Source organism: Melopsittacus undulatus, chromosome 8, assembly GCF_012275295.1.
Source record: "Melopsittacus undulatus isolate bMelUnd1 chromosome 8, bMelUnd1.mat.Z, whole genome shotgun sequence".
Taxonomy (NCBI): domain Eukaryota; kingdom Metazoa; phylum Chordata; class Aves; order Psittaciformes; family Psittaculidae; genus Melopsittacus; species Melopsittacus undulatus.
In genome coordinates this window covers 46,325,287-46,340,875 of record NC_047534.1, presented here as the reverse complement: position 1 = coordinate 46,340,875, position 15,589 = coordinate 46,325,287, and the positions used below count along the sequence as shown (strand labels likewise).

Here is a 15,589-nt window from a genome sequence, read left to right as displayed (position 1 = left end):
TAATTCCCCATTTTGGAAAGTTCTGACTGCCTCCCTTCTGTCTAAAAGATGAAAAAAAGCAATACATTCAAATAACATCCAGTTTCTCTAAACTGAATTTTACCAGCAGTTCTGTCATGAAATACTCATAGTAGCATCCTGCTTTCAATAGCTATTTTATACTGCAATTAACACCTCATAATGAAATACAATTAGTATTTGAGTCTGATCTCCCTAAATTTCTGGTAACTCAATGTCAGTCATACTAGAAGAGTATTAAATGAACAAATTATTCTAAATAATTGCTAAGCCTTCCAGAGGCCTTGCCCCCTTAATAGCATGGCATGTAGACTTTATCCCTATTTGAATCTGCTTCTCTAAGTCTGAAGTCCCAACTGTGCTGAATAGCAAATATCTCCATTTCAATAGGGGAAATGGTTGCACTAAAGTAGTTCTCTCCGGGGGTCAAAATACTTCAGAAGGGCATTTAAGTGCCTGTATGTTACTGAGCAGAAACATCAGCTCACATATTATCGATTAGAACCACGTGGCTCCGTTGAATAGATGTCTGTAGCACTATTAAGTATTGAGATAGGGACAGAGGAGTGTCATGCATGTAAAAAAATACTATCCATCTGTTGCCAAATTTTAGATACATGAGCAATCACAAGCTAACACAAAATCTGAAGTGTGACCTTTGTGGCTGATGTGTCATATTCAGTGACACTCCTTCAGTTTCACACTGCTTAAGACAGTCTTTTGAATATTGATTGAAATAAGCAGGAGGCAGTGTTTGATTTCCACAGTCTTACAAACAGAATATTATAGACACGTATATGAAAATTTGCTTTTGGTAGCTTACATATACCAGTTTTTCTTAAAGACATCATCAACCTGTTCTGATCCCATCACTACAGGCAGTTAACCAAGTACAACTGAAGTCTTCTAGAACCACCGCCTACTCTGGGCCCTCAGCTGCAGATGGACCTGCAGTGCGTTACCAGATTGTCCTATAGAACTTACCCAAGCTGGCTGAAACTAATGCAATTCCACAGACCCTCCTTTCCAGTGACTTTTGTGCAATTACTATGTCAAGTGACATCACGGAAGGATAAATCCAGTGCCACAGACTGAGCTTTGGCTGGTATGCTTGAGGAAGCACTTGGATCAATGGGCTTCACAGTAAAGAACACAGACAATGGAGCTTAATCCTAACCTACCAGAGAAAACCCAGCCCATGGGCAAAGGGGTGACTCAAGACTGAGTCAACTGGGCTAAAAAAAAATTAGGATCTTCCATCTGGCTGTATCAACTGCATGCTTAGATGAAATCTATATTGAACAGGGTAAGACACAGATTCAAAGTTTCTTAAAGGAACAGCTGTGGTGGTCACAAACTCAGAGCACCAATACCCACAGAAGGGACTACTCAAAAAACACAATCTCATGCAGAGCCAAGTGAAATTAACCAACCACTGCATGACAGCAAATCTGACAGGCAACTCCAAAGTCAGTAATGTCAGTTCTGTATCACAATCTTTCTTGAACAGATTCAACAACACATGCCAACAAGGGAGCTTGTATGACACGGTCACAGTGTTTCTGGGCTTTACACCCGTTTTATTATCAAGAGCCTGAGACAACTATTTCTGTGCCTGCAAGAGGGCAGCAGAACTAACTTTTGTCTTAGAAGTGATAAAGTATTATAACAAAAGAAGCTATAAGTTTTATTCAGGTATGAATCTCAGTGCCTACACTTCAGATTTTTAAATAGTTCATTTACTAATTTCTGATCAATTTATCTAAACAAGATTCTTAAAACAGTCTAAATAAAAATCTTAAAATATTTTTTTATGAAAATCACTCAGAAGCAAGAAAATGGAATGGACACAGCTATGACACAGAAAAAAATCTGAGGATCAAAAGAGTGAATAGCCATATCCAATATGAGAAAGCCACTCACTAGTAAAGAGTTAAACACTATCTAGGTCACTCTACAGTCTCCTGCACACCCTCAGCTCACTGCGTATCGGAAATGCTGTGTGGGAAGGCCAGGGAACTAAACTCACAGACCAAGTATGACTCAGACTGCAGTAATTTAACAATATTTTTTCTCTTAAATCATCATTGGGATTAAAAGAATCCACACCCTCAACACGAAACCATCATAGATCTTTGAGTCAACAGAAGGCATCTAGAAGCAAATTGATTATTAATGGCAAAGGACAGACACCTTTCCTATAGCGTACTATATGATCAGAACAGCAGAAGGCAAAGAACCTGAGCCCCAGTCAGATGTTCTTCTGAAAGCCCTCGTGGGGATGATCTCAGCAATACGAATGTCAGAGAACTGCCTGCCAAAAAAATAAAGGAGAGCTGTCACAGCCAAACACTGACCTCTACCACCAGAGGAAAGCAACTTGAGAGAAACAGCTTCATTTCCCCCACCACTGCAGAAGCTGAACTCCAGATTTGTCAAGTATCTTTGGCACAAGCATGAGTAGAAGACAACTGTAAGATCCTGGAGAAGGCAGAACACCAGTGACCTAGATCCAAACACAAATCCAGTTAAATCCCTGAGGAACAATTTAAATTTCTGCAAATTCTGTCCCACTGAACAAAGCAGAAGTTGGGAAAGGTCACTGATGAGCAGAAGACAGCTCTGCCCTCAGGAATACTCCTTCCTGACTACAACTTAAAATTACGAACATTTACTCTTTCCTCTGCATTTCCAAGAGGCCTTCCTCCTCTTCCCTTAAGGTAAGGCACTCCAACCACCACAAAAAGAAGAGTAAAGCTACAATGTCTTCTATCACAGGAACTCATAACTTTTCATCTGCAGAAAGAGAAACCAATTTCACTAACTTTTTATCCCACAAGGTAAAGAAACTAACAGTGTTCCCCAAACCTATATCCACTATGCAAACATCACTAGGATGCTTGGTCTGTAACGGGTTACCTTTGAAAGTAAAGTCTTGGTGCATTTCACCCTTCAGCTACAACCATGAACTAGTTCAAATCCCTAATATCCTCCAATTAAGTGAGGGGTTCAAAACCAAATGAGTTCAGGTGAGGGCTTTATCTTGAGAACACAGCATCACTTTATCACTGAATTTTGAGTAACAATTAAAAGGGCAATTATCTTTGACAGAAAAGACCAGAAGAGTCACCATAAATGAAGCAGAAGTCCCATGTTCCATAATGACTTAAACCAATACTGGGTCTGCTTCTGGTCCTTGCTTCAAGTGTAATTTACTGGAAACAGATGGAAAAAAATTAAGTTCTTCTTGGTTTTCAAAAAAAGTAATCAGACTCAATAATTTTTATTACCCTATCTACCAAAGAACATCTTAACTCAGGGCCTTTCTATGTCTATTGAAGCCTATCTACTTATGGCACCTTACCGATTCTACCGAATTCAGATGGCCAAACAATGAGCCTGTGCTCCTTAGACTACCACTTCAATCTCAGTTCAAGCGTTAGATAGGAAACAGTTGATCAGTGACAGTCAGGTCTGTTCCCTCTTCCTCGGAAGGCCACTCTTCTCAAAATATTTAATGACATTTGCAAAGTATAATTCAGAGTGAGAGTCCTAGAATTCAAACAGAACTAACAAATATTTAACTGAATCGGCAATTAATAAAATGGATGGGAAAAAAATCAGAATTTCTCATAGAACAAAGCAATATGCAATTCACTAGGGAAGAACAGAAGACTGGGACAGATTACTATATATTTTCATAATGTCCTAGCTCTGAATATTTGGAAGATGTTCAAAAAGAATTGATCCTAATTTACATAATAAAAAGTACATTCATGCTGAGTCCTTGGTTTGAGGATGGACTTTTTCAGCAGCCATCGTGCCTAAGGGTCTTTCATGCCTAGTACTGTATGTACCTCTGTACTGCCACATGGAAGCCCTGTAAGCTGCCACTGAGAAAAAGGGATGTGGAACAACACTTTCCCTCCAGTATTTGAGATCTTCAAAATAGAGCAAATAGACTTTTGGCAACAAATAAAAAAGCTTTGACAATAAAGTTAAGACAAAGCCTGCCACACAATAAAACCAGCTTCAAGTGTGGGAACTGTAGGGTGTTTAATACAGACTCTCTGGAGGGAAAAAAAAAAAAGCAGATATTTACAAACACTCCATTTCAGATCACAGTACCACAAACAGCAGTGCAGGGAAGAAAATGCATTCCTCTATCAGCTCCACAGGATATCCCCACCATGCTGATAACCCCACATCTTGTCACGGAAAGAGTCTCTTGTCTTTGCCAAGTGGCTTCTCCAGGACTCAGCCAGAGCATTCAGACTTAACTAGGGGAGATTTCTGCCTTGGGGTACTATTGCACAGCTACAGACTGAAAAGGATTAAAAACAAATAAACAAAAACCAGCCAAAAACCCAATACCAAAGGAAAGAACCACAGAATTAATCTGGCACTGTGTAATTACATAGCTGAAAAGTTCAGCCTTCACTGTGAAATGAATCTTAAGTCCACACTATGAAGTTCTAAGTGGGTTTAAGCCCTAATACAAGCTATAATTCTATGATTCTATAGGAGTGGTGGGGTCCTGTAGATGCTCCATGCTTCCTAGTATCAGGCCTCTGCAAGCACACTGCAAACAAACAGCAGTCAAGCCTGCCACTGTTTTACAGGCATAGGTACACATTTCTGTGTTAAACCAGTTGGTTTCTTTAACACACCATTTCCTTGGTAATTTTAAATACACACTAAAGAAAGTACAGTCCTGAACTGCAAAACCATGCTAGTCTGCAGGCTCAAAAAGCTCTTCAGTTACCCTTTCAGCAGAGTCCTTGAAGCCAGAAACAAGTAGTTTGTCTCCATTTTGGGTGTTTAGATTTTTTTATTTCTGACATTTAGGGTTTGCATATAAAAGATTTGAGATTATTCCAGTAATTTGTATTTCCCTGCATGAAGCAGGTCCCTTTTTTTCCTTCTGGTTTTAGATCTTTTATTAACATAACACTTATTTCACTACTGCATTCACTTGGACATTAAAGTCTTTATTAATGCCAGAATAATTGCCAATATTTTGATATCTTTTGAAAGCTTATTAGTGACTATATATAGGCCAAAAAGCATCACCAGGATTTGAAATATCGATAATGTGAAAGGTCCAAGTCCACAATGTTCTCCTAGGCAAAAATAATGATCCATACTCTTGTCTTTTAAAGACAGTATGTAAAATTACCCAACTGCACAAGTAAAACTAACAAACATTTAAAAAGAAAACACATTTTGGGCTAATATATTGCCATTAAGATAGCCAAAACGATCAATTCATTAAATGTAATTATTAATACACAAAAGTGAAGTTTCACACAATATTTATCTTGGTGGATTTCTCTTGAAGCAGAAAAGCAACAGATTACAAGTTTCTCCTCTTTGGGGGAAACAAGAAATTAAAGTATGAGAAGAACTAAAATGGAATGGGAAATAGGAGTACAAATCAGAACATATTTCTTCCAGTCAAATTGACTGTGTTACTGATTAACTCAAGTCACATGGGTATTTCAAGTGGAATATTTGTACTAGTAAGTGCTAAAACAGACCCCAAATCAAAGTCTTGTTTGTGTGTGTGTGTGCGTGTGTGTTTTTATTGGTGATTTTTGCTCTGTGTCCATGTATCAACATTATCAACATTCAAATTATTTTACTTTTTGCCCCAGGTATTGCACATCTACCTGCAAAAATCAGGATATTTATATGACAAAATGCTAACTCTTCTCTCAGCAGCCCTTTACTAATTTAATTTAGTACAGAGTTGTTCTGAGTCCTGAGTAAGGCACTGCTCAATCTAAACGGAGGCAGTGGATATTTTTTGAGTGTCAAAAGAGGGCAGAATTTTAGCCAGTTGTGGGGAAAAAATTACAAACCAACGTTTAACATTTTATAGATTTTTCAAGGATAAATACTATTTTTTTCTCCCTATTGCCTCAATTACAGGTTTTATTGGAGGCATCAAGATCTGAATTGTTTACCTATGTTTACTACTGCATATTAATATCTGGGTTGCATACAATTTGGAGGTGTCAGTTTCTCAATCCTAAACACAGCTTGGCATCAACATAGGGAAAAAAGGTTGAAAGGTTACAAAAAAGACTGGTCTTTCAATGTGTCAACATCAGATGGCTCTTTTTCTTGTTTGTTTCAAGGCATTAATATTACAGACATCAGAGGTAAGTAGAAGTAACCTTCAGCAAATAAAGTTAAGGCTTCACAAGATTTCTGAGTTATGTGAAACTACATGAGATACTAGACATAAGATATAAGGCTCTGCTTGAAATAACTGATCCTGCTTTCTACACTAAATGGTAACCTGAGAAAAAGGGCAAGCTTAATGTAAGCATGCAGGGACAGAAATCAGCTTGGGCTGTAAACTGATTTAATCTGAATTGGTTTCTGAGATCCCTGCCTAAGCAGTCCCTTCCAACAGAAGGGACAAGTTTTGGCACCATGGAACCCAGTAAAAAGCCTGATGAGTACTTGTTAACATTTTCAGTAATCCACTAAAATTCAACAACCCCCTTCAAAATGTTCTTGAATTACTGGTTATTCCAATGAATAATTGCGCTGCTATCACCTTCCATCTGAGTCGGGCCCCTGCCACTGGGGAAGCTGGGGACCAAAAGACTGATCAAAGGCATTCCATCAGCTGCCACAGGACATTTCTTTCCTGCGGCTCTGTGATATGGAACAAGGATTGCTTCTCTGTACAACAAAAACCTGCAGATTTGCAAACACTCGCAGATTTTACAGGCCCCACACTACCAAATCAACTTTTTGTTTTCCAACAGAAGAGCTTCAATGGCGGTAACTTTTACCAATCTGTTTTCCTAGTGCTTCTTTAACTAGCAGCTGCAGCTGAAACATTCCTTCCACTCTCTTTCGCCTCCCTCGCCCCCACTTCCTAAAGGAAATTCCATGGGATCACCTCTCCTCCAGCCCCACACTGCAACAAAACTCTCATCTCCTCGGGGAGATGGAGGTTGTGCAATAGCTGGGTCCCTGGAACATCTGTAACGACAGTGCAGACACAGAGTTCCTCAGTGCATTTATATTCAGATTGCTAGTTTTTAACAGGGTATGCTGAGAGGGAACTGCTGGTTACTGTTAGGCTAAATGAAATACTAAGTTTGAGAAATGTCAATCTCTGCTTAATCACAAAACAAAGAGAAAATTCAAACTTTATTTGTTTTAAATTCAAGGAATCTCAAGAGACTGTCTTTATACAGAGGACAGGACTTTAGAAGACAACTTTTTTCTTTTTTTTTCCTCAATTAAAATTTTCCCCAGAATACTTATGGGTTCCTAATGACATTCTACAAGAAGGCGCTATTGCTAAAAAAGAAACCAAAACCCCAAAATCCCTCAAAACCCCTGGAACTCCTCCGAGAGGATCTCATCTGATCTTGAATTTAAAGCTGTCTGAATTTTATTTCTGTCTAATTAAAGTGCAAATATTAAGGGGCAGATAGAAAGTCTTCCTTCACCCCATGCCAGGCTTGTCACTTCATAACATGACTGCTGAAAGCAGTTACTAAAAAAATAAAGGAAATGACTATTTAAACCAAACATCATGTCTCCAGGCCAATTGCAATTCCCATGGCATACCACACAAATGCCTCAAAACTGACTGGAAATCAAGTCCTAACGAAAAGGACCATTCCAGTGTCCATGTCAAGCCTACATCTCTCCAGTGTATCTGTCAAAAGAGACACAAAACTGAATAGTGTTTCTTCTCTGTAGAGAAGAAATAAGATAGTTAATTTTGACAGTAACCTCTTCAAAGATCATCAGCTAAGAAAGAAGTTAGCAGAGCCTATTTACATACCATACTGGTATTTAAGAAAGCCCAAACCATGCCACAGTCCTTAAAGAATGCATAAAGAGAAAGATGACATTGGTCCCATGCAATATAGAGATGAACATTACAAATGACATATTGCTTGACTGCTAAAGAATCTACCTCCTCCTATAACCAAAGGATGTTCTGTACGCCTGGTGTTATTTATTCAGAGATCTATGCAATAACAGTAATTTTCTAAATGCATACCTAAACCTCTAAAATAATTAATTTGTAGAAGACCAAAGAAAGGACAATAGATACAGGCTTTTCTGCTCAATATATAATAACTATTAATACTCGTCTTAAAAGGAGCAGTTTCAGAGACACTGACGTATCACACTTAATTATATGACACCAAATCGTATTCCACATAATTATGAATGCAATATTTAACTGCAGCTGACAAACCATGAAAGAAAAATGCACAGAAAATGGAGAATAAAGGAGAAAGGAATTAATAAAAAATACTTCAAAAAAAATGGAGAAGCTAGGTTTGAAATCTTCCATTGCACTTTCCCTTATCTACATCATCTATCTAAAGGCATTGTATTCATTAGTACAGATATTCCCTTAGTGACCTGGGCAGACCATTCTCCCAGAGAGTTAAATGCAAAAGACAATCAGACTACTTCCTGAAGTTGAGACACGTCTTTTTTTCTAATGAGATGAGTAAAATCAGCAGATTTCTTGCTCTTAACTGACTGCAGACAATGACAGCTTCCCATTACAGTAAATATTTGAGCTTCAGTCACCACTTCTCAGTCCTGAGTGTGTCTGAAGGAGATGGGAAATAGCGTCACAAGGAGAGATCACAATTACACAGCAAGCAAAGAACATAAAAACATTAATAAGCTGATGGATGTCACGACTTAATGAAAACGTGTTTTATGAAGAACAGGTAATTGAAACAACTTCTGGGTGCTCTTGCCACAGAACAGGGAAACATCAGAGTATGGAACTATAAAAAAAATAGAAGTTCTCATGCTCTGGAAACAAAGCTGTATTGCACATCTGGCTCAAATGTTTCAAAACGACCATTAGCCCACCATTCATTTTGTAATGCTGACTATTTAGGAAGGAATCCTTTAAAATACCCTTTCAACGTGATACATTATTTCCTAATGCATATAAGCAAAGGCAGTCACCACAAGGTTCTGTAGTGTTTTGACCATCCTAGTACAGAACAATGGTCTGTCATTCTAATTATATAATTTGATATCCTTAAGGCAGCTGCTTTCCTACTTGTAATCCCATAGAAAAACAGCATTGTAACCATAAAGCGATAACTTAAGGGGGAAGGCCAAAGTGAAACTGTCCAGAGCAAGAACAGATTTCAAAAATATCATATAGACTACAAACAGCTTGATATAAGCAGCAAAGGAAGTACGAGCAAACAGCCTGGAAAAGAGCACACCAAACAGCAGGCTGGCAATATGATTTATGCTCAGCTGAATGGGGGAGACCTGGGGTAAGCCTCAAAGCTTGAAATCTCACCGTGGGACTGGGGATTGTCAGGAGGATGAAGGGTCTGCTGCACCATCCTCATTTAATGATGTAAATGGCACAAAAGGAGGTCTCTGAATAAATTCAGCACTACAGAGATGCCATGCTGCAGTCTAGGAAGTAAATCATAGCAAGACGGTAGAAAGCACAGTGTTTGGAACTGTATGGCTTGGACATAAAGGTCATGCACAGCAAAGCACAGCTCTTAGTGAGAGTCTGGAAAGAACCTAGAAAACATGTCAAAGCAAGTTACAAACTCCTGGCTGAATCTCCTAAGACCCAATCATGTAAGACCCTAATCACATAAGCAGTCTCAACAATTTCAGTGAATAGCTGACATGGATTTAACCCTGCCTCTTCAGATCCACATATTAAATAAGCTACAAAAAAATTACTGCCTAACAGCCACCAAATAAGAAAGTCCCATTAAAGCCTAAATAATGTATTCATAAATCCAACCCAACAGCTGAAGGGGCACATCAAGGAAGTACTGATAGCCACACCAGGGGAAGAGAGTACAATTAGGCTGCAGCTGCCACTGTTCCAGCAATCCTGTAAAACCAGCTCTTCATGGCAGAGGTTTTGCTCAGTACAGATCTCATGCAATAGCACAATGCAGTTTGGGAAACAAAACTGCACAGCAGAGTCAGGCAGCTTCCTACAGGCTTTCCCAAACCACGCTCATCGGATCCTAACTCTAATTTCTTCTTTCTTCTGCTCTTGTTCTTCTATTTAGCTGATGGCTTCTGTCCTTCTACTTAGCTGATCGCTCCTGTCTAGCCTTCCACAGAAAAGATAGTATCAACAAGTCATTGCATCAACTGCTTGCCTACCCTTACATACCTCATGAAAAGCTCTTATGGCCAGGACTGACTCACAGTGGTGTCCCCCTAACACTCATTTTGGGTTAGCTGTTACAACATCCTTCTGGTGTGACAAACATAATACCTACACTTTATTCTTCCCCACACTTCTGCCTCTGGCACAACTGATACGAAGAAATTTGCTTTTGCAACGCAGAACTGGAGTAGCAGGCTCATGTTTGAATGAACTATTCAAAAACATGGCAGCTTCATTTCCCACACAAAAGCAAATAATACTGTCAGAAAGTAGCTGCACTCCAGGTAAGCCTTCACAACAAAATTATAATACATCCTTTTCATCTTGGAAAAGAGGAGAGAGCTTCACCTAATAGAAAAACTATAAAGAACCGAGCAGATAAAGGTGGAGAGCAGATCTGTAGAGATGTATATTGGCAAATTGTGCTCTTGCCGAGAAATTAATTTTCCACTAAACTGGTGAACATTTGCTGTCTTCGTAAATACTGCACAGCTGTGCTAAAACAGGAAAGCAAGCCCAACACGCCTATCATTTGATAAGAGGTTTCTCTAGTGATTCACCAAAAATAATTAATCAAAATGAAAACATGGCCAAAATTAGCACTGCTAGCTGTCGTGAGCAAAAGCTAAAGGAAACACACTGACTAAAGCAGATCAAAGTTACTGTATAACCAGACCTCCACAAAAGAACTCTCTAGATTCTTCTACCTTGTATTCCGAGGATTATATTGAAAGCAGTATTTCTCTACAATAACCATTACTGAAAATAACTTTTCAGTACAGTGTATATGATACAAGTCCACAAGGATCAGAAGGAAAATATGAACAGATGGGATGTTTCTGGCATTTGTAGTGACGATGGTGTTTTAAAATTATTTCCTGAACCCACAGGTGTTTTTCTGCCTTGCCTGACAACAGCCAGAAGATTAAAACAAAAGCCAGTAATATTTTTCTGTACATCCACTGAAAACTAGTTATTGCCAGCCAGCAAGATCATTTCTACAGTATGCAGAGCAGTCTTTCTATCCGTTCTTAGCATCAAGCACTCCAGTGGGTACCTTCTTAGGATAACAAGATCCACTGCATATCAGTAAAAGGAGCTAAAATTACTCTAATGCCTCCCAGAAAAGTCTCAGGCATTCGGACAAAGCTAATGAAAATATTCCAGATCTGGAGTAAACAGCAGTTTCAACACTGAGTTCTATGTGCCCCAGATTTTATTCTCTACTTATCTGGTGTTGTCTCAACTTCAACAATGAACATGGCAGACTCACTTTCAAGAATATCCTGCCCTCTATGTCCTAGAAGTTTAGGCAGATTTTGCATCTGAAACTTTCCATAGTTTATAAAAGTGGATTACTGACCTTCTGTGAACAAGGAGAGAAAATTGTCATTTCTACCTTACTGCAGCATCAAGTTAGTTGCTAAAGGGCTAGTCTGGCAAAGAAGCCTAAAGGCTCTTAATAGATTGCCCAGATTTTTTAAAGCTGTTCCAAGGCTAAAATTTCTGGGCATCTCACTTAGTTCCTCAGCAGAAATGGAGAATTTTGAGACACGGCCTCCTTTCCTCCCAAGGAAGACATTTAGGAGAGAACTATCTCACAGGAAGAAATGCCACAGCCTTCCAAGTCTGTAAATTCACATCAGAATTGGTTTAGTAATTCCATGGCTGCAGCTCTTGCTTTTAGTTGCAAAATTCATGCTGTCCAACTACAATTATATATTGAACATCAACAAAAAAATTGGGATCTGTGGCGGTCCAAGTGGGAAAGGAGCGGTTATTGCAAAGAATTGAACATATTTTTTCTCGAATATTCATGCATCGATGGCATCTAAAACTGTGCAAACCAAAATGTCTTCAGAAAGAGATTAAGGAGCTATAGTAACCACTGCACAAATAGTAGTTACTGGGTGGCTCCAGTGCAAAATAACCTCACACCTCTGTCCTAGCATAACATGAGTACACAGGCCAAAGTTTCTTCATCAGTTCAAAAAACAAAAATGGGATGGAAAAATCCATTTCTGTAAAACATACGTATGCCACTAAAATGCGAGTGAAGAGGTCACTGTCACATGGGAAGCTGTGAAAGTGTTTAATTTATTAATGAATCTTTTCAGATTGATAATCTGTTCTCTTCTCTGTAAAACACGTGGATTTCATTTGCTCTTGGGAAAATGACCAAATGGAAAATTTTTTTCCTTAAAGACCTGAGCGCAAGTTGTTATTACAATACTCAGATGACTGAGACGTGGCTACAATGCTGAAAATCCAAGTTTTGTTTAAAAAGTAGGAAAAAAGACAAAAACAAAAAGGAAGAAATCTCCTCTATAGATTATGTACCAGGTTGTTTTCCAACATTGAAAACCAAAGGCACTTCATATAAACTGAGAGTCACGATTTACACGATTTTCTTAGCTATTTTACTAACTTGCATTGTGGTCTTCAGCATGTATTTTTGTATAGTCTCAGTTACTGATCTGGTACACTGAACATTAAATTACTTTGAGAATCTCAAACAGCAGTGGGACACACAAATCTTAGTGATTCTCCATTCAAGACAGCTGGGTGTTTACTTACAGGTAGTGCTGAAAGTTTAGCTGAGTATTTTTGATTCCAAAATAACCCAGAAAGTGCACTATGAATTCTGGAGTGAAGATTTTAAGAATTCAGTAAAATATCTAACAAAGGTGATTTTAAAAAGTGCATAAACAACGTAAATGCAAGTCTCTGGATTTCTGAACCACATTTGAAAGTGACTAAAAGGCATGTGCTGCTGTAAAAAATAATAAAGTAAAATCAAAAACCTCACAAACAAACAAACAAAAATCTCATGTTAACAACATTGCCTGAAAACCCTCTGCTAAGCCAAGTCTACCCACAACTCCAGTCACCAGACAGGATTATAACCCAGATCAAACATTTCTAATGATAAACGTAATTATGCAGAAATGTACAGCCAACAAATTGGTCTGAATCTATGATAAGCATTCAAATGCACACTGTAATATACAGTGATGCAGAACAATTACTTGAGAAGTTTGTATCAGCAGATTATCCTAGTGAACAGAGGAGACCCTCTGTTGCAGGTTCTTGATAGCATGTTTCACATTCAGGTGTTGATTTTCATTTATCTGCGATTTCAACACCATCAGGCAGCAGTATAGGTGATTACAGTTTTTATTAAACCAATGGGTTGCTTCTGTTCACCACTTCTCCAAAGTGACAAACACATTCTTTTCCTTCTGATTGACAGGGAAGTTCAAGCTTGCCATCACACTATAGCATGAGAATTTTTATTTACAAATCTGTTTTTCTTTCCTCATAATCCAAACACTCATTCCAATTTCACTTTATAAGCTTTTAAGGTATGACATTATAATTTAAATTTAAGTATAGTACTTACGGTTGGCATAATTTTACCAGGTCCTGATCAGTGGTGTTTGGAGGCAGTGCTCTGATGTAAAGATTTGTTTTACTTAATTGATCCCATCCTGAGTTGCTGTTGCTACTGCTGTTGTTATTACTGCTGGTGGTGCTGGGACTAGGAGGAGCCATTGGGTGGGCTGGTACAATGGACTGCTGCAAAGAAAAAAGCATGTTGAGTAAACTACAGATAACACTTGCAGTATGCACATTAGCTCAGTGTACAGTAGCCTGCTTACCATTTGCAGCTGTGTTAAATCAGTACATAATTACTCACATATTTTAAATACACCTGCTTTCATACCATGTTTGGGACAGGATTTACAAGCACATTCTAGTATACCCAACCACCATGTGAAGAACGCTCAATGCATGACCCAGGCTTAAATTACATACAGCCTCTGCGGAATACTCATAGAATCTTGCACTCTTAATTGTGGCATCTGATGTGAATATGAAATAGGAGATATCATTCCTCTAGGTTACAGCAAGTGTAAACAAAGTTTACATCACTATGACTATTTCACATGTCCATAAATGAATTCCTGTGGCAGACATGAATAATATGCTATTTTCTTAAACTATGCAGAAATACAAAAATAAGCCTCTTTGACATCTCTTCATGCTTTTAGTACTTCATACAATACTGCAATTGGGTTTTTTTAAAGATAGAGAGGGACCACAGACAGCTTAAGGACCAGACTTTGAATTAACTGTGTTGCCTTGCCAGAACTATCACCTTGCCACTGATCTCAGTATGTGTGGATTATGTCATGTCAAGAAAAAAAAATCTGTATAATGACAATTAAAAAAAAATACAGTTTCAGAAGTAGATAAGCACATAAGCACTTCTACCTAGTCCTCAAGGCATTAAAGTGATTGTTCTTGAAATCAGACCCTAATGGAACATAAAAGCATCCTAGTGAAAATCTGCAAATAGAGCAGTCTTAATCACTTGCATTAATAACAGTACAACAGGACACTGTACAAAGTGTTATGAACAGGTCTGCAGTGTTGTCCGAGGAATACTTTAACAAATTACTAGGGAACTAAAGCTGTCAGTAGAAGTCTTGAGACTACAAGGTTTTCACTGACAAAAAGAATTGGCTGCATGCAGCCCCTGTCCTGCAAAAGCCTGAATAAACTTCTATGGCTCAAGAAGCTCATAGCAAAGAACCACCCTGTGAACTGCAGAGGGAAGGCAGAGGGAGGGTGTGTGCGTGTGTGGAAATAAAGTGGAATATAAAGTGAGATGTCACTGGAGACTCACTTGTTCCCTCCCTGGTGCCACCCTCTTCTTTGGACTAGTACAAACAGTTGCGTAGCCACAGCCTGAACCAAAATATTATCTTCCCTGATCTGGTTCACCACATGTGGCTTTGTGCTATGCAAAAAGCTTTGGCTGTCACAAGGCAGGGAACAGGAATATGTAGGCAGAGAGGAGGGGACTGCAGTTTAGCTTGGTTTAAAGCACCCAGGAAACTACAGCCTTCATACACAAGAAAAGTGAAACTATTTCAGAGATAACCTCAGGAAATTGGAATGAAATTGTGAGTGGGAGAAAAGTACAAAGGCATCCCTTGTATCAGAAACCTCATGATAACTATGCCCTTCTTCTTTGTGTTTCCCTAACAAGGTTTCAAAATCTTCCAGTTCAGCATATTGCAAAGTTAATTATGCAACAGTAATTGCCTGGAAAAAGAAAACTCACTGTAAAATCAACACTGATATGTAGAAACATTGTTGTTGCCTAGTCTTATAGAATTTAAAATTACCAAAAAGAATGAAATATATTCCTGATCATTTAGCATTTCAGAAATGAAAACTGGTGTTTCATTGCCATAGAGTTAGAGCGGTTTGGTGTTTGGTTTTTTTTGGTTGGTTTTTAACTAAGATTTTTAGAAACATCAAATGCTTTTCCAGAAGATTTACACTTGGAATTGAAGCACTGATCTAGAATTTTTTTCC

At 38.4% G+C, this 15,589-nt stretch overlaps 1 protein-coding gene across 6 annotated transcripts in view; it reads right to left on the bottom strand.

Annotated features, from left to right (window-relative positions):
• RBMS1 (RNA binding motif single stranded interacting protein 1) overlaps window positions 1–15,589 on the bottom strand; it is a 150,730-nt gene that overhangs the window by 54,347 nt on the left and 80,794 nt on the right. For 5 of the 6 annotated variants that reach the window (XM_031052086.2, XM_005152657.3, XM_005152658.3 and 2 more), the window contains exon 2: window positions 13,602–13,777. In XM_031052086.2, the coding sequence (XP_030907946.1) occupies window positions 13,602–13,777 (176 nt within the window). The remainder of the gene's footprint in view (window positions 1–13,601; window positions 13,778–15,589) is intronic. The other variant, XM_031052090.2, reaches the window with a different exon arrangement.